Genomic DNA, 26,694 nt, shown 5'->3' on the forward strand with positions numbered 1-26,694 from the left:
CAAAATCTTAGTTGTCTGTTTTTTGAGTGCTAGGAAACATTTTTTTAAAGCTAAGTTTTTGTTCCTGTGCTTTCACCCCATTCCTTTTCTATCTCAAATACTGACTGAAATTGAAATGAGATTTTATAGTTTTTTACAGGTATTGTTTTTCCATTTCTACCTATAGTTCCAATACTAACTTCGGATCATTGTTAAAATGAGAATCTTCAAGTGTTTTCAACAAACTATAAAATTTAAAGTTAATAGAACAAACAAAATCATCCTAATACTACATAGTTGCTTAAATATTAGTTATGGCTTGAAAAAGAAAAAATAAAATTACCAGTTAAACACAGAAACTAAAACAATCTACTTGAGCTATTTCTTTATTCTTGTAGTTCCTACTTCTGAAAAAAATTGCATCTAAAAAATATAAAATATAGCCTATATATTTCAAATTATAATTGGAAGTTTGCAGTCATTAATGTACAAAAATATTCTAAGCAGTAACAGAAATCACAATGTAGGAGACTGGCTATTACTAGAATAATGACACAGGAGGTAAGTTGCATGTACCACTTTAAAATAAACTACTCCCACACATATTTTCAAAGCAAAATTTTTAAAGAAATTATTCATTTGCTTTTGTTCACAACTTAGTAGATTAGTAATGGATGAAAATTCCATTGAACTACATTTAATATTAAATCGTTTATTTTACTTCTTTTACATTTGTTTAGTTTTCTTCCATGTTGATCATGATTTCTCTTTCATTCGACATATCACCTTTCTTCCTACTAAATAAGTTGACTTTTTTGGAATGATTATCGTCTCCTCTACCATTTCCTAACTGCATTTTTAAGTGCATTCTTGGAATACTCTTAAGACTTTTTTTTTTTTTTTTTTCTTTCCGGTACGCGGGCTTCCCACCGTTGCGGCCTCTCGCTTTGCAGCGCACAGGCTCCGGACGCCCACGCTCAGCGGCCATGGCTCACAGGCCCAGCCGCTCCGCGGCATGTGGGATCCTCCCGGACCGGGGCACGAACACATGTCCCCTGCATCGGCAGGCGGACTCCCAACCACTGCGCCACCAGGGAAGCCCTAAGACTATTTTTACATGTTTACTTCTTTTTATTATTTTTAACAATTTTTGCCCATGCCACATGGCATGTGGGATCTTAGTTCTCTGGCCAGGGATCGAACCGTGCTCCCTGCAGTGGAACCACAGCATCTTAACCACTGGACCACCAGGGAAATCTACTTTTACATGTTAATGAGCAATAATTTAAGTTCTCTGTCCTCAAATTTGAAGTTGAAGGGCTAAAACTAATAACCAAACAAGCAACTGTGCAATATTTATTGGGTGGTTATTCCACGCTTTCCACCATACTTGGATCCTCAGGAAGTGTACAGTAAAATATATTTTTATGAAATCTAATCTCTGTCCTGGAGGGATTTTGAAATCTATATGTGCAGACAAGACTAATTGAAAAAGAATTGGTAAGCTTGTTTGTAACTGGTCCATTGTATTGCAGCTATAATTTTTTAGGAAGAAAGTTGTCAATCACCTTTAAGAACTCACCTGATAAAAGTAGAGCAATAGGGGCTTCCCTGGTGGCGCAGTGGTTGGGAGTCCGCCTGCCGATGCAGGGGACGCGGGTTCGTGCCCCGGTCCGGGAGGATCCCGCGTGCCGCGGAGCGACTGGGCCCGTGAGCCATGGCCGCTGAGCCTGTGCGTCCGGAGCCTGTGCTCCGCGACGGGAGAGGCCACGGCGGTGAGAGGCCCGCATACCGAAAAAAAAAAAAAAAAAAAAAAAAAAAGAAGTAGAGCAATAATTTAAAGCAAATCTGATTATTTGTGAATGTATTTTTTCCTGGTAAGAGAATTTACCAGACAGGAGGAAAAGACTAATTAAATGTCTTTAACTTCCTCCACTGAATTAAAAATTTGCTCCTTAGAATTCTCCCAACTTTGATTCAAGCTTCCACAAATTTTCAAGCTCCTGGGATTTCAGTTTCATATGTCTTCTAATGCTCTGTTGCAAGAAGTCTTCTTTCTCTTTTTCCCTGAGCATAGTTTAAATAGGTCGGTGTTAAAATAACAAAAACAAAACTTCAAAAATAAAAATCAAATATTCAGAAGTACCAAGGGAAAGTAGAAGAATAAAATGTGCAAATGTAAAACAGTGTGAAATCTTTCCAGACTAGTTGCTCCTAAAGAGAAGTTGTCTGTAATGTTCTGCCTGTCTTAACAATCTTCTTTCATGTTCTATATATTTGGAGGAAAGATAAAAAAATAAAACTAGAAACTTTAGAAGTACAAGATCAGGAAAGTCCTGTATGCTATGCTATGAAGGTTCAGTTCTTCTTTATATTAAATTGGGATCCAGTGAAGATTTTAAAGACTTAGTAACAGTATTAAATTTTTGTTTAGGGGAAAAAAATCACTTTGGAATCATATATATCCTATATAGTCTCATAGACAGCCCCACCCCCTCATTCAGCTCCTGTAATTCCCAATAAAAACTGCCCTCCACTTCCCATGCTCTAGATTGATCTATATTTGTAGCTACCTATTTGAGAGAGGAATGAATCCCAGAGACTCAAGATATTTAAAACTGGGCTTAAGACCTCCTCTCTTATGTTAATTGACCTGTATATTATTTCTCTTATACTTTATTTTGGCCAGCATATCATTCTCCATCGTCACTCCCCAAACCAGAATATTGGAGAGTCCATTTAGACTTCTTTAATCCATTGTCATTCTCTATCTCCCTGCACAATTTTTATCACATTTTTCTAAGTGCATATCCTCTATATCACCTCAATGCACACATGCACTCCAAGCCAGCTAGAACTGCTTTACGTCAGGTTCCTAACAGACTTCATTAGAATTTTGTAATGTCTTCCCACCAAACTTTTTACTCAAAGCTCATCTCCCTTAATACATTGTCTTTCTCTGCTTCCAGAGCAATTTTTTCCTCTAAACAAAAATTTAGTACTGTTACTTTAAAAATCTTCAGTGGATCCCAATTTAATACTGAGAAGAGTTGAACCTTCATAGCATAGCATACAGGGACATTCCTGATCTTATACTTCTTAAGGTTCTAGTTTCATTTTTAATCTTTCCTCCAAATGTACTCTGGGCTTCAGGATTTCTAAACAACTATTTTACTCTAGCATACCTGTATCTCCCCATATTATGTCCCTGTGCTACTAGTCTGCCTGAAATCTTCCCTTTACTACCCTTTTCTATCACTATCTACCTTTTGGACTCTCATTCATCCTTCAAGAATTAACTAAAAAAGTTTTATTTTAGAATCAGCTTCATCCAACAGGTTTATCACTTCTTCTTCCATGTCTCACCTGGATAGACTTGATTATGTAACTCATCACAAAGCAAGATTTGTAATTGAAAACCTCACTATGGCTGCTTTATAAAGAACAGATGAGAAAAAAACAGGACTAGATGTGGAGAATGCACTTAGCAGGCTACTGCACTGACCAGGTCAAGAGATGATGCTAGCTTGGACTAGCAATGGGATGGGAGAAGAGTGAATGAACCCAATAAATATTTAGTAGGTAAAATTAACATAACATTATTATACACTGGCCTATGGGAAATGAAGGTAAAAGAAGTGATAGGGACAATAACCACATTAATGGCATGAACGACCGAATAGCTGGGATGCAAACCATTGAGATAGTGATGCCACAAGATTTGGAAACTGTCTAGTTTGATACACCGAGTTTTAGGTGAATACAAATAATTCAAAGTTTTAAAATAGGTTTCTAAGTAGGCAAAAAGATGTTCCTTCAGAAATGCTAATAATGTAAACAAAAATTCACCTAAGTTCAGTATATATAATCACATACTCACTACCTAGAAATTTCAACCACCACACACATATTTCTTTACAGCCACATTTGTAATGGGCATCTAGTTCTTCTCATGTTATGAAACTAATACTTACATATGCTATTTAAGTACTTTTCTAAATATTTGTTTGGGATTTATGAAGATATATTCATAGTTTACTAAAAATCTATTATCATAAATTATAATAAATGTAGTAATAAAAAATCTGTACAGTAAAATAACAAATAATCCCCTATGACAATGAACTTTTAATGAAACATTTCAATTGATAACATTACTGAAATGTCCTGCAACTAAATTAACATATTCCCTTAATTAAAGCTAAAGGAAGAAATAAAAGAGCTACTTTTTTTTTCTGAGTCTAAATTTAGTTGCAACTCATATTAGCATTTAGTCCAAAGAAGAATACATCTGAGATAGAGAAAAACAGCCCCTGACATCCAGGAGCTGGCCTGGTACAATCAGCCAGGACTTGGTGTAGCTACAAACTAGCCTGGCACTATAGCTAGATCCTGATGTTCTCCTATTAAACATGGACAATTTCACAGACCATCAGTATTAGATGTCTATGATGTATCAAGACAAATATAAGACCACTCCTTAATCATGTCTGAACAAGACAAAACATGAGCATTATCTAAGCCACAAAAATGACCAAATATCCCCCTTTTCTACCAATACTAGTAACTGTTAATCTTTATGAGTTATGGCTAAACTCCAGTCTAGTGTTTCTTCCTTCTTAAGGTTTATTAAAATGCTCAATCATAGAAATTACTCCTGCTTCCAATCTAGAGGAAAACCTCACTTCTGTAAATTCACTAAAATCATCTAACACAAGCAAAAATCCTCTAACATTCTCTTACTGAGACACACCCTGGGGAACCATGGCAAGCGATCTTGTTTTCCTTCACTGGAACAAGTAATTAACTAAATTTGTTCAAACATATGTGTGTTCCCAGTGGTCTTCTGCTGAAGGACATTAATTCTAACACATTTAAAATCAAATAAATGCAAACACTTGTTTTATATCACATGAACAAAACAATATTAATTTCACTACAAAGAAAGAAAATAATTATAAAATAAGTCTTTCACTAAAGAGTTGATATTGGTTAGTTACTGACACACTTTCTAGAATAGAAAGAAATTGCAGAAATCAAGGAAGGTATGTGGAGAGCACTGATGAAATACTCATTTTAGAGCCACTGACATCTCATTGTTATGCGATTTCTAAAAAATTCTCTCTTAAAGTTGATATCCCATGTATGCCTGATGAATAATACATCAGTTTCATTTAGTGTCCCAAACTGTCTAGAAATTTGTAATTTTCTTACATCAAAACCTTTGCATAGGATCTTAAAGGGTTATTCTTTTAGTTGATCAAATTTGAGTAAGAAATTCTTTCTAAATAGCATAATTATGAAAAAACACCAAACATTTGAATTCTTGTGCAATTAATACTATTAATATCATTTGGATCTTAGTCCATTTTATGTTTATCACAAAATATTTTTAAGTAATATTGCTACACATCCTTTTTAAAATTTAGAGCCTTAACACAAAGCAGAATAATTTTATAGCGTCAGCCCTTCAGTCAGGAGAGGAAATGTAGGGTCACCTTTATCCAAAAAGCTTTGATTTATCATTTATCATTTATCATTTATCATTTTTTATGTTAGTTACTATCTGCAAAGATTTAAATACCTTCATTACAGAATTGCAACAAAAGTATTAAATGAAATATATTTTATACATAATGCTTAATAAACATATAAGCAACATGTTCCCAGGTAAATAATTGATATCAATAAATATTAATTTTTCTTCCCACTTCAGTCACAGCCTCCCTCAGTGGAAAGAGCTACAAACATGAATACAATTTGACCTTGGAAGGGTTCACACAATTTATATGAAGGTCAAACCTTTTATCACATAAATACATTAATATATTAGCTACAGTTAATGTAGGGTAAGAGGGATTATAAGAGCATGAACTTGTTTTGCTTGGAAGACTTTGAAAGCTACTATGGGAAGGTGATAAAGAGGATAAAATAATGAAAAGGAATATAAAAAATAATATATTTCTGTGCAGTTTCTCTTATGTAGGTTTCTTTGTCCATAAAATACACTTAGAGCAAAAATAGTTTTTGATTGTTTTCTGAAAGGTGTGCTGGTTCATATTTGTTGATGCTTTAGTACATTTCACACTTACTAATACTTTGACAATACTAATTATTTTTCCTCATTCAGTTACTTTTGTGAACTACAATAATTAGTGTGGTAAATTCTTTTTTTTTTTTTTTTTTTTTTTGGCTGTGACTAAAACTCATACTGGCAACGTATTGGAATTTATAAATAAATCTTCTTTGAGTTGCAATGTATTATTCCCTGTCTACAATTTCAGGTATTAAAAAAGATATATCAATCAAGATAAATAATTTGATTGACATGCTTCATTAGCTTAGAGAGAAGCCAACCTCTAGACAAATTATAACCCTAAATATTTGTATGCTTATGTGTATCTTCCCAACATGCCAAAGATGCCGTAGGTCTTTTTCTAAATTATGTTCCAAGAAATGCTGGCAGTCTATGTAATGCTAATAAGTTAATAAGTGTTCTATAGTTAAATATTTTTTGAAATATTTCATTTATTTTCTCATCTTCAATATTCAAAATGAACATTAGCATGTTAAATGTTCAGAGAATTTCTAGGGGAAACGTTCTATTCAAGAGACAAGGGACTTATGAACTGCTAAAATGTCCTTTAAATAAAGAAACCACTTATTAAATTACCGGAGAACAATATGGTTTCTACTTCTTTACAGTGCTAAGGAATATTTTGAAGTGTCACTTAATAATGATGCCTTGCACTTAGTTACATGGCACTATTCAAAGCAAAAGTACTTTAAATACATCTTAGTAACAGAAAATGAAATGTAGAAAAAGAAAATAGGTTGGATAGTGTAATTGTTTTAAGGAAAAAGAGATTCATTAACTCCATAAAGAGTGAATGATCATAAAAAAAAGAAAGACAACTTCTGGTCAGGTATTTTTTAAGGTTTTTCACATGTCTTAAAATGTTCTTTAAAGTAAAATATATACTGTTACTGTTATTTGGAGAAGTATTGATTTCCTAAAATATAGAGAATAAAGATAAAAATATTAGCTCAGGTTCTTTTCATTACTTTAGTTACATTTTTTAGAGAAAGTTTACCTTTCAAAGGAAAAAATTACCTATTTGTAAACCATTTTTCTTATTCTGGGCACTTCTGATGCAATTCAAGCAGCAAAAATAAAGTGAAAATACATAGATATTTTATAAACATCTATCATTCAATGGATTTATTAATTTTTCTCACTTTAACTCATTTAAACCGTTTGCTGTGTATGACATTATCCCCTTAGTTCTTAGTTTTTGTTTCGTTTTTGGTTTTTTTTTTCATATTGACAGAGTTGATGTGAGTGAGTCTCCTTAACTCACTTCTAGGTCTGAATACTCTTCTAAGAAAAGTTATCATCAAAGTTAAATCTACTTTTTAAATTTCAAACTAAGTATTTTTCATTTAAAACTATATATTTTATAATGTGATTAACATATATGCCTTCCTGGAAAAAAGTCAAACAAAAGATTGTAATTATTCACACTTCTGATAATTGTGATTATTTATATTTTATTTCTTTGCTTCAAGACATTTATGTTTATATATGTTTGTGTTTGGAATAAAAAGGAAAATGGAAGGAGAAAAATGGAGTGAGAGAAAGAGTGGTTTTGTTTTAAAAAATTGAAGTCTTCTTCATATGATTAACTTTGAACATGATTTTTAATAATTAGTTATATATGTATGGTAATTTCTAATGCAATCCCAGATCAGTGAATATTTATGCTGCTTATACACCGGTAACTAGTGATATATTTTTCACCATATACAAATAATGTATGATTTGAAAAGCCATGTCAAGTATCTCTCCCTAATTATTTCCTCTGGATAACGTATTGAGTATAATTACTAGGCAAAAAGAAATGCTGATTTCCCTTACCCAATAATAGCATATCTTTAAATATAAATTTGACCCTTGTTTTGTCTAATTGATTTGTATTAAAACTGCCGGTGCTTTATTCTTAAATTAAACTGCAAATGACATTTTATACATAAAGCTGTAATAAAGATTCCGAAGAAAACATATACAGGTGAAGTAAAAAGAAAAGCAGAAATTCTCCATTGATACTGTGAATAGCTTATGATCATTTTATCAAGAAATGTCCAAATTTTCCATGACATTAAATTGACCTAATATGCAGTTTTCAATTAATTGCATAAAATTCTGAATATTCTGAAGAATATGTATTGATGCCACATAACTCAAATCACTTCTATACTCCATAATCTTATTTAGTAGGTTACTCAAGGACTTGCTTCTAATTCCATAGAAGTCAATTTTATTTATTTATTTATTTATTCTATTGGTATTTTTTTTTAAACATCTTTATTGGAGTATAATTGCTTTACAATGGTGTGTTAGTTTTTGCTTTATAACAACGTGACTCAGTTATACATATACATATATCCCCATATTTCTTCCCTCTTGCATCTCCCTCCCTCCCGCCCTCCCTATCTCACCCCTCTAGGTGGTCACAAAGCACTGAGCTGATCTCCCTGTGCTATGCGGCTGCTTCCCACTAGCTATCTATTTTACGTTTGGTAGTGTATACATGTCCATGCCACCCTCTCACTTTGTCCCAGCTTACCCTTCCCCCTCCCAGTATCCGCAAGTCCATTCTCTAGTAGGAGAAGTCAATTTTAATTAAAAGAAAAAGTGAGAGTGAAAGCTTACAGAAATGAACATAGTTATCACATAGAATTATGTGATATCTTCTATATATACTTTAAGAATCTTTTATAGCTTGACAAAACTTTGAGATCCATGTGTTTCTTATACTTTTATTCATCCAATAGCCATTATACTTCATAGTAGAGTAGTATGCACATGTTTAGTGTTAGAAAATATTTGCTGTATTAATAAATTAATTAATGACATTTTACTATTTATACTCACTCTTTCCCGTTAAGGATTTCTTCTTAGAAATGTTTCTTCTTTATTTTGTTATTTGGTAACTAAAGTCCAACTTAAGCACTCAATTTTCATTGCCAATAGCTCAAGAGACCAATGTTTTCTTCCCTGTCCCATCACAATGTACTTGCTGTAAATTCTAATTGCTAAAGCAGCGTTCTTAACCTGGTATGCAGATAGAATTAAAAACATTTGTAAACATGGGTGGGAAAATGCTATACCTTTATCTTCATTGTTCTTCTCATTAAAATATAGTATTTCCTTCAGTAAAAAGCTGGGTAAAAATAACCTCTGATTTTGTCATTAATAAAAATCACAGATATTTTATGTCATGTTAAATGTTATGAATATCTCAAAATAGTGCTTATGATACTCTTTGAAATTACAGAAATTATTAGGCCCACTGCTTTTTTAATGCATCAGTAGAGAAGTACATATATATATATTAGTATCTATATATAAGTATATATATTCATATATATGTAGAATATTTTAAAATATTTTTATACTATTTTATTATCATTAATTTCCTTTTTATTTCATTTTATGCATTTAAAAATTTCATCCTAAAAAGGGTGTTACAGACTGGAAAAGTCCTGGTTTAAAAATAAAGAGATTAGGAGCAGTTGCTCAACTGACTTGCTCTATAATAGCTGTGTTAATTTACTTACTGGGATTATGGTGATATCTTGTGAAATTCTCCAGATAACATATTTCTTTCTAATAAGTTCCTTCAGGAGATATCAAATCTTAACTCAAGGGTATGAAGAAGATACTTACTGAGAAGGAAGGCCTTTTGGTTTATTTTAATTCATACCATGTAGATGGATCTATATTTTTCTCTATGTATCTCATTAGTCCTGCCAAAGCATATGGGTTCATCCCTATTTTCAGAGGTACACAAATAGTTACAAGCAAGATTTGGATCTTATGAGAGTTCAAGCACAGATTTTTTTGTTATATGTTTGCAACACAACTTATAGCTATGAATTTGAATGTGTAGAATATACTTGTTTTTCAAGACTAATAAAATTATTACACATGGGAACTTATTAAAAGTTGGGAAAGTATCTGGCAGGTGTTCACTAGTTCTGTTGCTTTGTTTACTGAAGAATGAAATCTAATGTCCAGTGGCCATTTCTACTCCCTGGTAACTTTTAAATCTGCTCTTAAATTACTTTAGAATACCAAGCTCATGAAAGTGATGGCAGAAAGACATTTCTCAGACTTTTACACATGAATATCTTCTCAGATCAATATTCCCTTTCCTCCAAAGTCATCCTAAAAAAAAAAGAAAAAGAAAAAAAAGAAGAAAATCAATATTTCTTTCAGCCAAATTTCAAACTGCCCATTCTAAATTATTTCCTAGACTTATGAGCTTCTATAATTTTGTAGATGTTCATTTTACCTTACTTTATGCCTATTTTAAATTTATAGATATTTACAGACTAATACTTTGACAGGCAATAGATTCTCTTATTCTCTTTAAGAGAGCATCAGCTAGTTATTTTTATTGACTCCTTTAGCTAATGTTATGGCTTTTTTTCCCCTCACTTGTAAGTGAAAAGGACAGGTAAAGTAAATCTGACCTTTGGTTTATTTCCACAGTCATTTTTCATTGGGTGGAACCTATGGCTTTAATATTCTTAAATATAAGGGAAGCTCAAGAAGGCTCTTTTAAATTACTTCCCTAATTGAAATTTGCTAAGAGAGTAGAACTCAAATGTTCTCACCAAAAAAAGAAATTAAAAAAATCTATATACATTTATCAAATCATTGTTATACATTTAAAATATAATTTTGTTAATTACACTTCAATAGAGCTGGGAAAAGAGAAAAATACAATTACTTCCACTAAAATTGCTGATTACCTTTGAGAGTGTTAAAAAGATAAAGAGAATATAAAGAGAAATAATAAAAGGCTAAAAAGGATAAGACATGTAAAAGAGGAAAGGATGTTAAAAAAACATCAAAAGAAAGCAAACAAATTAAAAAGTTGAAAAATAAAAAGGGAGGAAAAGGAAAAAAAAAACACAGGGAGGAGTAAAAATAAAGACAAAGAAGAAGAGAAAATATAGATGTGAAGTGAGTGAAAGGTGGAGGTAATAGAGTTAACAAAGTTAAAACAGAAATTACAATTATATCAAGAAACATTTATTTCTAAAATAAAGTGTAACAAACAGAGATAGACTGTAAAGGCTGGAGTTTGAGGTTTTGAAATATAAAGATAATGTATTTTATGAAAAAGAGTTATCTAATAAAATTGAATTTAAATAACTTGTGATTTGAACTTTAGAGAAACTTGATAACTTTCTTGAGTACAAAACTTCACATGTTCCATGTTGGAAAAAAGATTTGTTTGTGCATATTAGTTTAATGGAGCAATTCAAAAGCTTATTGGGTTCATACTTATGAAGCATGCTTAACATAAATATCTCTAAGAAAATATACTACAGAAATACTAGAAATCATCAGGTATATCTAAATTTAGATAGTATGTATTATTAAAGTATTTACATTTAATATAAATTCTAAGATGAGGTTCTTATGATACTATTATGTTTACTGGGAATGTACTTACTTTTAACAGTGATATACTTGGGGAACTACAGAATATAGAGAAGAAAAACACCCATGTGTCATTATTATGTTGTGGACTAAGAATATGTAATATGCAGTTTCAGAACTTTACAACACCAAATAAAGATGGGCTCTTCATTCCTTTTACTAACCAGTACACTGGCAGACAACTTGGAAAAGAATACATGTTTTACAAAAGCAATTATCCATTTTTATTTTGTTTACATTGCACTGAAAATTTACATCATACTTTTACAAAGATTTTTTTTCATAAAAATATACTTCTTTACAAAAGTGTATGCATTAATATAAGAGGAGTAGCCAGTTGCAGAAGAAACATTGTTTAAACAAGATCTTAAATGTATTAACCTTAACATTAATGAATGAATCATTGTTATTGCAGTCATTTGAATAAACAAGAATAAATAACTGATGGAATAAAATTTAAAACAGCATCCTGTCAGTAGAGTACAATGTTGAGAAAATTATATGAATTTCCAAAACAATGTATCTCAAAGTGGTTTACAAGAAATTCACTATATGTTGTAGACATAGATCCAAGTAGCGTTCCAGGTGCAATGATTTCTCTTAGGCACTCTGTCTTATGATACAAAAAGTCAAGACTGTTTAGAAGTTTATCCATATTTGAAAGGGACAAGAACAAAGTGTTCACACTGGGTACATAATTTATTCTATGAAATAAAACATGCTACAAAAAGAACACAATGACCTATTAAATCAAAATGCTGGCATTACTGTGATACAGTAGTAAATGAGCCACCAATAACTTGCAAATACATATCTTAATTTGACTATCAAAGAAACCTGTCATATCTGAAAGCTGCTTCTTAAGAATTAGAGTACAGAAATTTTAAAATATATGAAAATTTGGTAAATCCACAGTTTTAGGAAATAAATTTATATTGGTGATTTGAAAGTAATTTCTTTTTTTAGTCATTTTGATTAGGGGCTGGTCCAAAATATATGTTTAACTCATTGTTGACTAAAAGTTAAAAAATTTAAAAACTTAGAATTCTAACTCACTGTTAGATAAAAGTTCGAAACAATGTTAAATAAATTTGAAGGCTCAACTGGAAGGATAAGTAGATATACCATAAACTAAATAAGTAGATTAATAGGTTCTATTTGTTCTTGCAGAAACATTTGTAAAGAATGGTAAGTTTGGTGTCTCAAATAACTGCAAAATCATCTTTATTATAGATAATTTTTGGCAGCTAAAGTGGTTTCTGAGTGACAAAACAGATTGAAGCAAGGAGTTAAACACTATCCCATGGCTCACTGAATAATACTGGTTACAACATACTGAGGGAAATCAGGAGGATAGCACGATGATCTTGCCATTTGCAGAAACTATGACAACCAGTCTAAAAAAAAAGATAGCAATATGATGCTGAAGAACAAAAACCAGAGAGTCAAATCAGAGTGGGCAATCTTATCGCTTCTGTGGCATAAACTAGTTCATAAACATTTCAGGGCATGACTCCATCTGAAATAACCGGGGAAATAAAGAAAACAATGACTCAATTAATAGGAAGGAACAGCTGATAGAGTGGTGTGAAATACAGACTTATGGGTGTGATGTAGCTCATGACAGTTAAAGAGAAGTCAGTGATCTATTGACTCTTGTAAGTATAGCTCTTATTTTCTACCCTATATCATTTTTTTTAACCCAGTCCCTCTAATATAGTTTATAAAGCACAGAAATACTGACAGTGGATGCTCCTCCAATATATGCAAATAAGTTTATGTTTTAGAATAATCTCCTTTTTAAAAAAAGCAAATAAACTGTGAGTAAGCACTCTCAGAGTGCAGCCGATTTTTGTAAAACTCTCCATGGTAAACATGAAGAAGAATTATGGTCCAGTTTATGAAAAAACACTCTTCTCTATCATTCCTCGGGAAAAGGTGACCCAGCAAGTCCTGAAAAGTGTGCTTTAATTTGTTTATCAGTGAACTAAATGTGCACTGTTTTGTGTGTCAATTTCCAAGCTTCTGAAGAAGGCAAAGGTTGCCACGTTATACCATTGTGCAGACTGTGTTCAAGTTGGGATCGAACCGTACTGCCTTCCCTTCCACTGACTTCGAGTTGGTGTCATACATGGGATTTTCAAAAGCTGCTTGGCCATTGTTATTTTCATGAACTGAACATCCTGTATACTGTGTTTTGGGTGCAGTCCTGTGGATGAGAACATTGATTAGCTATATGTTAACTTTCTTCAAGAAATAGCAGAGTAGGGCTCAAACACAATGACTCGAGTTATTGTTAATGGATAATGTAACTTGAAAGTATTAATTGAGAAACCATAAACTCAATACAGCACATTTGAACATTTTACCTGTCACTTTTAAATCCTGAGTGACTTTTATTATTTACATACAATATATATTTATAAAGTGCACCAATATGAGTAAGTGTAAATAAATGATATCATGGCTATTCTCATTAATTTTCTTATTAAATAATGTTATCATTATGAAATAGTATGTAAAATATAACTAAATTATGATGCTGATGAATTTTAATCTCATTACTCTTCATTCCTCAAATATTTACTGAGCATCTATTAAGTACTAGGCATGATCCTAGGCATTGGATATATATATATACATTTTTTTTAAACAAAAACATGAAGTCATCACTCTCATGGAGCTCATATTGTAATGATAGAAAGCAATGAATAAATGAAAAATAATAAAACAAGAAAAATAATAATGAAACTCGTTTTAATAAAAAGGAAAATGGTTTATAGGACAGAAAGTAACTGGGAGCCAGTTTAGGAGAGGTAATAAGGGGGCTTCCTGGTGGCGCAGTGGTTGAGAGTCCGCCTGCCGATGCAGGAGACACGGGTTCGTGCCCCAGTCCGGGAAGATCCCACATGCCGCGGAGCGGTTGGGCCCGTGAGCCATGGCCGTTGAGCCTGTGCTCCGCGGCGGGAGAGGCCACAACAGTGAGAGGCCCGAGTACCACATAAAAAAAAAAAAAAAAAAAAAAAAGAGAGAGGTAATAAGGAAAAGCATCTCCAAGGAGGCAAAATTTAATAAGACTTGCGGTTCTGCAGTAATAAGAAGGGGGTTCCAAGAAGAGTAGACATCTAATGCTGGCGCCTAATTTGGGAAGGTGCTTGGAGTATCCTAGAAACATAACTATTCAGTTGGCTTAAAATTATATACAGTAGAGCAAGTAAATTCAAAAATCTCAAAGAAGAAATTACTATCTATACTGATACTCAAGTCATGAAAATAGTTTCCAAAGAGTTACTGATAACTGAATATTTGCCATTAGTTTATAAAACACATGGAATCTAGGCTGGCTGGTATACGTTGCTCATCTTGAATTCTTGCTTCATTTTTTATTTGTCTCCTTTTTGACTAATGTTTATTTCTAGTTTCTCTTTCCCACATCCCACTGCATAATTTGTTGACATTTGTAATGGAACAAAGGCATACTTGCCCTTACCTGTTTCTCAAACCTAATTCCTAAAAAGGCTTTGAAATAAATCTCCTCTGTTTACACCAAACACAACAAATTTCAAAGATTTATTTTAGCATAATTTGTATTTGCCGTTATGCGATTTTACTACCCCAATGAATTTTCTGAATTTTTCTCCATACTCAAAATTGTTAGGTGATTTGTATGATGACAATATTAAACAAATCTATCTAAAGCTTCTTTCAAAAGCATCATCTATATATTGTTATATAATATGAATTATATTGTTTACAACTTGCTCTTGGCAGGTGCATAATTCTAATGGATCATATTTGTTTCTCTTTTTTCAAACTAGATTCACAGTAGAAACAGAAGCAACATCATTTCCTTCTAATTAGGTAAGGATCACAAAGATGTAAAAGAATTTCCTTCTGCTAATATTGAGCTACAGCTTTAAGGAAAATAATATCAAGTTTTAGAAAAGCTTACACATCAATGAAAATTAACTCAAAACTAATCATTTCTAAATATAAGAGCAAAATCTATAAAACTCTTAGAAAACATACAAGTTGTATGACCTTGAATTTGGCAATGGTTTCTTAGGTATGACACTAAGCACAAGTAACAAAAAATAAAAGAAAAAAATTGTACTTCATCAAAATGAAAAACGTGTATATCAAAGAACATTATCAAGAGAGTGGAACTGCAACCCACAGAAAAAGAAATATTTGCAAACCCTATATCCAAAAAGGTCTAGTATCCAGAATACATAGAGAACTATTATACCTCAACAGTAGAACAAATAACCCCATTTTTTAAATGGGCAAAGTACTTGAATAGGCATTTCTTCAAAGAATGTAGGCAAATGACCAACAGGCACATGAAAAGATGCTCAATGTCATTAGTAATTAGAAAAATGTAAATCAAAACCACATGAGATACCACTTCACTAGGTTGGTTAGATGGAGGAGTACCATATAATCCAGCAATTCCATTCTTGAGTACATACTCAAAAAAATGGAAACAGATATTCAAACAAAACTTGTACACAAATGTGTATAGCAGCACTATTCATAATAGAAAAAACATAGGAACAATCCAAATGTCCATCAACTGATGAATGGACATATTTAAACACAACACCTTCAACCATACAATGCAATATTATTTAGCCATATAAAGGAATAGTGTGCAGATATATGGTATAACATGGATAAAACTTGAAAACATATTACATTCAAGATGCCAGATACAAAATGTCACATATTGTATGATTCCATTTCTAGAAAATATCCAGAAGAGGCAAACCGACAGATAGAAAGCAGGTGAGTAGTTGCCTGGGGCAGGGGTGGGAGGAGTAGGGAGTTACTGCTTCGTGGGTACAGTTTCCTTTGGGGTGATGGGTGTTGTGAATGTACTAAATGTCATTGAACTGTACACCTACAATGGTTTAAATGATGTTACGTTATGTGTATTTTATCACAATAATAAAAAAGATTAGCATAGTTTGCTTTATAAATAAATTTAGTGATGATTTTTATCATTAATAACATCTTATATTGACAAGGCCTAAACAGCTGCTAATGCACAATTGTTACAAATTTACATAATATTAAATAAATCATTCTTAGATAATACAGACTGGTATTTATAATAAAAACATCAGTTTTGAGAAAAATACATTACATTTAGGTATTCATTTAATTATCTGGTTACCTGCATACTTTTTCTTCTTTTTTTTTTTTTTTAGCATACTTTTTTTCTTAGTAAGGGATGGTCCCAAATAGTGGAGAATTGCATAGTGAAGCCCCTCACCAGGATGTTGTAATGGATGTAGTGAACAGGGACCAACGAATAATCTATATAGTCATACATGAGATATATCACAAATATAATATATTAATTCCATCATCTTCTAAAAGCAACAGAGATAAATGAGAGGATTAGAGGATTTTATCATCTGTCTCCCTGGGTAAAATCAATCAGTATTGTCAGGTGAAATAAGAGGTCTGGACACAGCTTCTTCCTAGTTCTCTAAATAAATCTGGCAGCAGATATCACCTCTTCAATTTAAACCTTAACTTAGATTTGTATCTCTAAAGTTTCAATATGGATAATGTAAAAATAACTTATACAATTAGTTATGTACCAGGAAATTGACAGGCAAAAAGGAGGAAGTGTTAAGTTGAATGCTTGTGTAACTTAACAGAGCAATTTTAGTTGTGGGTATATTGCTGTGGTGGAGGGAAAGGCAGGGGAAATAATGGTTTCAACAACTGTGGCAATATTGGGCACACAGAGATTTAAACAACCCAGAAAAAATGCAAGTTAGAATTTGAACTAGAGAGTAAAGAGAACATGAAATATAGATTTGGGAAATGCTTTATACTTAAAATCAACAAACTTACCTTTGTTTATAAAGATAAAATCCAAATCCTGCAAATATAAGTGCAAAAAAAGGCACAAGAATAGCAATGGCCACAGAACTACTATTTGTACCATGAGGTTGATTTGAAGAATTTGAACCTTCTGACATATTCAGTCCTATAAAATAAGAAAATAACTTATAAAATCAACCCTACTTTATCACACTTGATTTTTTAGTTTTGTGAACCAATGAATTTCTTCCTTGCTCAAGATATCTACTTAGAAATATCTGCTAGATGTAATTGGAAATGTACATAGTAAACAAAAATAATTCACAAAACTCCTTCAACTCATTTCTTCACAATTTTGCACAGTGCCTACTATGTATATTTTTCCAGGAAAGGACACAGAATAAAAAATACGTGGAGTCTCTGAAGAGTTCATACAATTGTGGGAAGAATACAGAGCCACAAATAAGTATATATATCAAGGATGAATTCATGATCAATGTGCTTTAGGAAAGCAAGGAGTAATTCCATCTGGTGGTATGTAAGAATGTTTTCTGCAGGACTTATGAGCTTGACCTTGAAGAATCAATAGAACAACAAATAGGGGAGGAAGCAGGACCATCAGAAGCCTAGAAATGGGAAGGTGAGTGGTATATTTAGAGGATATGACAAGCATTAGGCATGTCTGTGTGGAAAGGACATGTGGTAGGGAGTAGGAGGCTAAAATGATAAATTATTTGAAAAGGCATAAATATGATTCTAAAGAGCCCAGACTTTCCACCCACTTATAATGAGGAACAACTGGATGTGTTTGGGGAAAAAAAAAAAAAGGCTCAGTGATAAGATACAAGATTTAGAACAGCGACTAGGGTGAAATGGAGTTGAGGGAGTCTGGTCTGAAAGCAAGAGTAGTTTAAGGACTGTAGGAGCATCCTAGATAAAAACAGAAATTAAGATGTGAACTGCAGCACTAGGAAGCGCATGAAAAGATAGATTCAGGGGAACTTGTTTGTGTGGATGAAAGGGAGAGAAGGCATAGGATTTAGATATGTTCTACTTGGGGCTGAGTAAATGGTTATGACATTTGCACAGTTAGGAAATGAGAAAAATCAGGTTTGTCAACATGTTGGCACAGTGACTAGGGAAGAGAAAATAAATAACAAGCTCTTTTTTTAGAAAGAAATAGTTCCTTTTCTATAGGTGCTGTTTTAGACATGTAGTGCTTGAGATGCTTTAGGGAATATTATGTGAAAAGATCTTGCATTCATTTACACAACTTTGTTAATGTACTATGTTAATAAATGTTTTATCCTGCTTTTAAAACTAACAATTTTGGCAAGACATTATCTGAAATGACATCTTATTAACATTGCTCATTTGGAGAAAACTGATTTGCCTTTTTGATAAATATTCAACTAAGTCATACCTTAGTCCAGGTTAAAAAGTGTTAGTACCTTTTTTATACATTATTTTTCCAGGGACTCATAAAACTTATATAAAAGTTCAAAGCAATGGAATTTTTATGATAAACATCAAGTAGTAGATTTTAGAGCCTGAATTTACTCTTTATGCATTAATACCACAACATAGTAATGGGAGACAGTACACCTTAGGAAAATTATACACCGAAAGCTATGTTAATAAATACATTCAAACGAGTCCATTAAATATTTATATACATTTTAGAAGAGTTAGAAATAAAAATGACAAAACCCTGTGCCTCCCACCATGGAAAATTTACATATCTGAAGAGCACAAAGTCCCAAAATGGGGCTCACTCCTCAAAGTTATTTTCCCTTTCCAGACTCTATGAGTTAAAGTGCCACTACATTTTTTTGGAGCAGTAAGAAAATTGTGACAATATTCAAATTGCAGAGAGGTATTACAATTCTCATATGATAAAATTATTTACAGTTTAATATTTTCTTTCATATCTTTATCACTTTTTCTCCTTTTTACTTGCTTGAGGGCAAGGCAGTTTGTCATGTTTATTAGAAATATGCTGAAAAACTAAACATTGTGTGGAGCTGGAACACAGAGAAACAATATTCTGAGGAATGCAAATATTTAAAAGGCTGTCAAATGTATCAATGTATAGTCCTGACAATTCCAAATTCAAAGTATAGTAAGTGTGCCTAATGTTCAGAATCTGTTGTACTTTCTTATGATATCTGGAGTAATAAAAGAACTACATGAAAATGAAAATGAATACATTACCCAGTCTTTGTAGTCCAAATTGCCCATAATCTTTGCCCTGAATAAATCCTTGAAATACATAAGTAGCTCCATCAGGCTCAGCAGAAACCTAAAAGTATTTATAAGTTTGGTTAAAACTGAAGACTGGCCACAGATATATTTTCCCAGCCTTAGAAAATATTCAGTTTTACTCTGAAATGAATATTATGCAGAATTCCTTCCTCCATATCTTCTACTATGTAACACACAGAACACTGTGAAAATCTGCCATTATTAAAAAGCAAAATTTTAAATTTCATCTTTAAATAATTATGATACTGGGAAAAAAAGGATTTGTTATTTAACAATGATACAGACTTATAGACTTCTTTTAGGCTAAGAAACCTGTTGTCAAGAAAAAGGGCAATGATATGATGAAACAGAATGAGGCAAATGGTCAATTAAAAATTAAAATATAATAACACTGTTCTTTGTAGATTAGATTACTGTTCGACATATATGCACTCCCTTCCCCCCACTTCCCATCAACCTTCATGGAAAGAGTATACTTTCTACCTCACTGACTTGGATTTGGTCCTGTGACTTGTTTTGGTCAATGGAATGTGGGTGGAATTGACAATCGGTAAGTTCCAAGCCTAGAACTTAAGGCTTCCCATTATAAGTGAAGGAAGCCAGTCACAAAAGACCACGTATTGTATGATTCCATAAATATGAAAGCCTAGAACAGGGAACTCTAAAGAGACAGAAAATAGAGTTGTGGTTGCTTGGGGTTGTGGGGATGATGGGTGGATGGGTTGGGTGATAGCTACAGGGTATGGAGTTTCTTTTTGAGGTGATGCAAATATTCTAAAATCACCTGTGGTGATGGCTACACATCTGTAAATATATGTGTGTGTGTTTAATTAGCTCAATTTAGAAAATTAGATTTTTCTGGAATTTTAATGACAAACCAAAGCATAAATTTGTTATTAAAATTAGCAGCAGACTTTTAAAGTACTATACTTACAAAGCCATCCATAGCCCAATCTTCCTCCTTCATTTTCTTCACAGAAGCTTGAGCTGGTACTTTAATAAGATAGATGTTTAACATTAGGCGAGCTTCTTGGCTTTTATATACTCCTGTAAAATGTAAGAACATTTAGTCTATTAATTTTACAAACAGTTATGGTTTACTTTACTATCTATAACTACTTAAATATATCATAAATACATGTGATAGTAAAAGAAATAAAACAAGGCCAAGTCAAGGCCACCTTCACCCAGAATGCTTTTCACAAATCCTGCAATATATATTGATCTCTCTTTCAGCTGAAATTTTCAGCTCAAATCTTAACTGTGGGGTTTAAATTACCTATGCTATTAAAATTAAATACTACTGTTCTTAATAACATCATTCCATGATTATTGTAAACAAAATGATTTCTTCCCCCAAACAGATTTAAAATATTCAAGGATATGAATGAAATGTTAAAATTCCAGATATTTTCCTTAATAATAAGTTAGGTGCCAACTGAGAAAAAGAGTATTCAAGGTGCTACTGGCGCCACAAAGATGAATATGCTGTTCCTATCTAAAAATAGGATGCTTACATGAATTTCTGATGAAATAGGAGATATAATGATAGAGAGAGAGAATATGATGAATTAAAGGCCAGAAGAGAGAAGGATCATTTCACACTGGAGTGCTTAGGAAATGTTTATTAAGAAAAAAGAGCATTTGAGGTGGATCTCAAAAATCAAGCAGAATTTTTAATTCAAGAAGGTAAATACAGGTAATGGCATAAAGGAGAGAAGAAAGATGAATACAATTTTTTTTTTTTTTTTTTCCTGAACGGGAGTATTCCAAGAGTAGGAATACGCTGGAATATAAATGTGTTTAGGGGAGAATAATAGAATATAAGGTTCTAAGTAAAAATTTTGTGATTAACTGATGGTTGAAATTTGAATAATTACTTCACTCACTTAATATTTCACCTATGTAATAAGGTATCATAAAAATTAGCTGGGAATACAAATATAATGATACATAGATCTTGATCTAAAGTAAATTACAATTAATAGGGAAAACATACAAAAGTAACCAAAATTACTGGGAAAATGTTATAATTAATTTTATGGAGACAAGGATAGAAAGTTAAATTAGTTTAATTATTTGTTTATCTGTATTTGTAGAAATTTGTTTAAAATTTTTCTACATTAGAATACATATACATTTATTGAGTGCTAACTCTCTTAAAGAAGGAAAAAAAAATTATGTTTCAAAATTAAATAAATCAGTAGTCACACATTCCATTCATTCATATAAAGTTTCTTTCAATTTATATCATGTAATTGTGTATATTTTTTAAATTAAAATACATATTAACTTCTAATACCTTGACTTTGGGTTTAAGGTCGGCTCATTCAACAATACAAAATGAAGCTTTATAGTTCTTGTAAAATTTAAAAAATCAACAGATATACTTTTATTTTCAATTTTATTTATACCACAAATTATTCCATTATTAATAATTGTATGGGATATATACACTGCCAAGAAATAAAAATACATATTTCATATTTTCAATATCACTACTTTAAAAATATATTTTTAAATGACAGCAATAATTCAAATTCATTGTGGCCCATTTTATTCCAGATGCATTTCTTTTCTTTTTTTTCTAAACATCTTTATTAGAAAATAATTGCTTTACAATGTTAGTTTCTGCTTTATAACAGAGTGAATCAGCTATACATATACATATATCCTCATATCTCCTCCCTCTTGTGTCTCCCTCCCACCCCTCTAGTTGGTCACAAAGCACCTAGCTGATCTCCCTGTGCTATGTGGCTGCTTCCCACTAGCTATCTATTTTACATGTGGTAGTATATATAAGTCCATGCCACTCACTCCCTTCGTCCCAGCTTACCCTTCCCTTCCCTGTGTTCTCAAGTCCATTCTCTACGTCTGTGTCTTTATTCCTGTCCTGCGCCTAGGTTCCTCAGAACCAATTTTTTTTTTTTTTAGATTCCGTATATATGTGTTAGCATACAGAAATTTGTTTTTCTCTTTCTCACTCACTTCACTCTGTATGACAGCCTCTAGGTCCATCTACCTCACTACAAATAACTCAATTTCATTTCTTTTTATGGCGGAGTAATATTCCATTGTACATATGTGCTTAATCTTCTTCATCCATTCATCTGTCGATGGACACTTTGGTGGCTTCCATGTCCTGGCTATTGAAAACATAGCGGCAATGAACATTGTGGTACGTGACTCTTTTTGAATTACGGTTTTCTCAGGTTATATGCTCAGTAGTGGGATTGCTGGGTCGTATGGTAGTTCTTTTTAGTTTTATAAGGAATCTCCATACTGTTCTCCATAGCGGCTGTATCAATTTACATTCCCACCAAGAGTGCAAGAGGGTTCCCTTTTCTCCACACCCTCTCCAGCATTTCCAGTTTGTAGATTTTTTGATGACGGCCAGTCTGACTGGTATGAGGTGATACCTCATTGTAGTTTTGATTTGCATTTCTCTAATGATTAGAAATATTGAGCATCCTTTCATGTGTTAGTTGGCAATCTGTATATCTTCTTTGGAGAAATGTCTATTTAGGTCTTCTGCCCATTTTTGGATTGGATTGTTTGTTTTTTTGATATTGAGCTATATGAGCTGCTTATAAATTTTAGAGATTAATCCTTTGTCAGTTGTTTCATTTGCAAATATTTTCTCCCATTCTGAGGGTTGTCTTTTTGTCTTGTTTATGGCTTCCTTTGCTGTGAAAAGCTTTTAAGCTTCATTAGTTTGCATTTGTTTATATTTGATTTTATTTCCATTTCTCTAGGAGGTGGGTCAAAAAGGATCTTGCTGTGATTTATCTCATCGAGTGTTCAGCCTATGTTTTCCTCTGAGTTTTATAGTGTCTGCACTTACATTTAGGTCTTTAATCCATTTTCAGTTTATTTTTGTGTATGGTTTAGGGAGTGTTCTAATTTCATTTTTTTATATGTAGCTGTCCAGTTTTCCCAGCACCTCTTATTGAACAGGCTGTCTTCTCTACACTGTATATTCTTGCCTCCTTTATCAAAGATAAGGTGACCATATATGTGTGGGCTTACCTCTGGGCTTTCTATCCTGTTCCATTGATCTATATTTCTGTTTTTGTGCCAGTCCCATACTGTCTTGATTACTGTAGCTTTGTAGTATTGTCTGAAGACTGGGAGCCTGATTAATCCAGCTCTGTTTTTCTTTTTCAAGATTGGTTTGGCTATTTGTGGTCTTTTGTGTCTCCATACAAATTGTGAAATTTGTTTGTCCTAGTTTTGTGAAAAAGGCCATTGGTAGTTTGATAGGGATTGCACTGAATCTGTAGATTGCTTTGGTCAGTATAGTCATTTTCACAATGTTGATTCTTCCAATCCAAGAACATGGTATATCTCTCCATCTGTTTGTATCATCTTTGATTTCTTTCATCAGTGTCTTATATTTTTCTGCATACAGGTCTTTTGTCTCCTTAGGTTGGTTTATTCCTAGGTATTTTATTCTTTTTGTTGCAATGGTAAATGGGAGTGCTTCCTTAATTTCTCTTTCAGAGTTTTCATCATTAGTGTATAGGAATGCAAGAGATTTCTGTGCCTTAATTTTGTATCCTGAAAGTTTACCAAATTCATTGATTAGCTTTAGTAGTTTTCTGGTAGCATCTTTAGGATTCTCTACGTATAGTATCATGTTATCTGCAAACAGTGACAGGTTTACTTCTTCTTTTCTGATTTGGATTCCATTTATTTCTTTTTCTAATCTTGTAGCTGTGTCTGACTTCCAAGACTATGGTGAATAATAGTGGTGAGAGTGGACATCCTTGTCTCATTCCTGATCTTAGAGGAAATGCTTTCAGTATTTCACCATGGAGAATGATGTTGGCTGTGGGTTTGTCATATATGGCCTTCATTATGTTGAGGTAAGTTCCCTCTATAACTACTTTTTATAGGGTTTTTATCATAAATGGGTGTTAAGCTTTGTCAAAAGATTTTTCTGCATCTACTGAGATGATCATATGGTTTTTCTGCTTCAATTTGTTAATATGATGTATCACATTGATTCATTTGTGTATATTGAAGAATCCTTGCATTCCTGGGATAAACCCCACTTGATCATGGTGTATGATCCTTTTAATGTGCTGTTGGATTCTGTTTGCTAGTATTTTGTTGAGGATTATTTCATCTATGTTCATCAGTGATATTGGCCTGTAGTTTTCTTGTTTTGTGACATCTTTTTCTGGTTTTGGTATCAGGGTGATCGTGGCCTCATAAAATGAGTGTTCCTCCCTCTGCTACATTTTGGAAGAGTTTGAGAGGGATACATGTTAGGTCTTCTCTAAATGTTTCATAGTATTCACCACTGAAGCCATCTGATCCTGGCTTATGTTTGTTGGAAGGTTTTTAATCACAATCTCAATTTCAGTGCTTTTGATAGGTTTGTTTATATTTTCTCTTTTTTCCTGGTTTAGTCTCAGAAGGTTGTGCTTTTCTAAGAATTTGTCCATTTCTTCCAGATTGTCCAGTTGGGTGCATAAATATTTACAATCGTTATATCTTCTTCTTGAATTGATTCCTTGATCATTATGTAGTGTCCTTTTTGTCTCTTGTAATAGTCTTTATTTTAAAGTCTATTTTGTCTGATATGAGAATTGCTCCTCCAGCTTTCTTTTGATTTCCTTTTGCATGGAATACCTTTTTCCATCCCCTCACTTCAGTCTGTATGTGTCCCTAGGTCTGAAGTGGGTCTCTTGTAGACATCATATATAAGGGTCTTGTTTTTGTATCCATTCAGCCAGTCTATGTCTTTTGGTGAGAGCATTTAATCCTTTTACATTTAAGGTAATTATCAATATGTGTGTTCCTATTACCATTTTCTTAATTGTTTTGGATTTGTTATTGTAGGTCTTTTCCTTCTCTTGTGTGTCCAGCCTAGAGAAGTTCCTTTAGCATTTGTTGTAAAGTTGGTTTGGTGGTGCTGAATTATCTTAGCTTTTGCTTGTCTGTAAAGATTTTAATTTCTCTGTCCAATCTGAATGAGATCCTTGCTGGGTAGTGTAATCTTGGTTGTAGGATTTTCCCATTTATCACTTTAAATACGTCTTGCCACTCCCTTCTGGCTTGCAGAGTTTCTGCTGAAAATCATCTGTTAACCTTATGGGGATTCCCTTGTATTTTTTTTGTTGCTTTTCCCTTGCCACTTTTAATATTTTTTCTTTGTATTTAATTTTTGATAGTCTGATTAATATGTGTCTTGGTGTGTTTCTCCTTGGATTTATCCCATATGGGACTCTTTGTGCTTCCTGGACTTGATTGAATATTTCCTTTCCCATAGTAGGGAAGTTTTCAACTATAATCTCTTCAAATATTTTCTCAGTCCTTTTCTTTTTCTCTTCTTCTTCTGGGACCCCTATAATTAGATGTTGGTGCATTTAATGTTGTCACAGAGGTCTCTAAGACTGTCCTCAATTCTTTTCATTCTTTTTTCTTTATTCTGCTCTGCAGTAGTTATTTCCACTATTTTATCTTCCAGATCACTTATCCGTTCTTCTGCTTCAGTTATTCTGCTATTGATCCCTTCTAGATAATTTTTAATTTCATATTGTGTTGTTTATCATTGTTTGTTTGCTCTTTAGTTCTTCTAGGTCCTTGTTAAACGTTTCTTGTATTTTCTCCATTCTATTTCCAAGATTTTAGATCATCTTTACTATCATTCCTCTGAACTCTTTTTCAGGTAGACTGCCTATTTCTTCCTCATTTGTTTGGTCTGATGGGGTTTTACCTTGTTCCTTCAACTGATGTGTTTCTCTGTCTTCCCATTTTACATAACTTACTGTGTTTGGGCTCTCCTTTTCACAGGCTGCAGGTTCGTAGTTCTCATTGTTTTTTTTTTTTGTTTGTTTGTTTGTTTTTTTTTTTGTGGTATGCGGGCCTCTTACTGTTGTGGCCTCTCATGCCGTGGAGCACAGGCTCTGGATGCACAGTCCCAGCAGTCATGGCTCATGGGCCCAGCTGCTCCGTGGCACGTGGGATCCTCCCGGACCGGGGCACGAACCCATGTCCCCTGCATTGGCAGGTGGACTCTCAACCACTGAGCCACCAGGGAAGCTGTCATTGTTTTTGTTGTCTACCCCCAGTGGCTAAGG

At 32.9% G+C, this 26,694-nt stretch overlaps 1 protein-coding gene across 7 annotated transcripts in view; it reads right to left on the reverse strand.

Annotated features, from left to right (window-relative positions):
- Positions 1-11,701: 11,701 nt before the first annotated feature.
- Positions 11,702-26,694, reverse strand: part of CSMD3 (CUB and Sushi multiple domains 3) — a 1,102,347-nt gene continuing 1,087,354 nt past the window's right edge. For all 7 annotated transcript variants that reach the window (XM_059042775.2, XM_067017123.1, XM_067017122.1 and 4 more), the window contains 4 exons: positions 20,538-20,650; positions 19,553-19,640; positions 17,369-17,504; positions 11,702-13,706 (listed from right to left, as the gene is read on the reverse strand). In XM_059042775.2, coding sequence (XP_058898758.1) covers positions 13,547-13,706; positions 17,369-17,504; positions 19,553-19,640; positions 20,538-20,650 — 497 coding nt within the window. In that variant the 3' untranslated portion in view covers positions 11,702-13,546. The remainder of the gene's footprint in view (positions 13,707-17,368; positions 17,505-19,552; positions 19,641-20,537; positions 20,651-26,694) is intronic.

Source organism: Kogia breviceps, chromosome 17 (assembly GCF_026419965.1).
Source record: "Kogia breviceps isolate mKogBre1 chromosome 17, mKogBre1 haplotype 1, whole genome shotgun sequence".
Taxonomy (NCBI): domain Eukaryota; kingdom Metazoa; phylum Chordata; class Mammalia; order Artiodactyla; family Physeteridae; genus Kogia; species Kogia breviceps.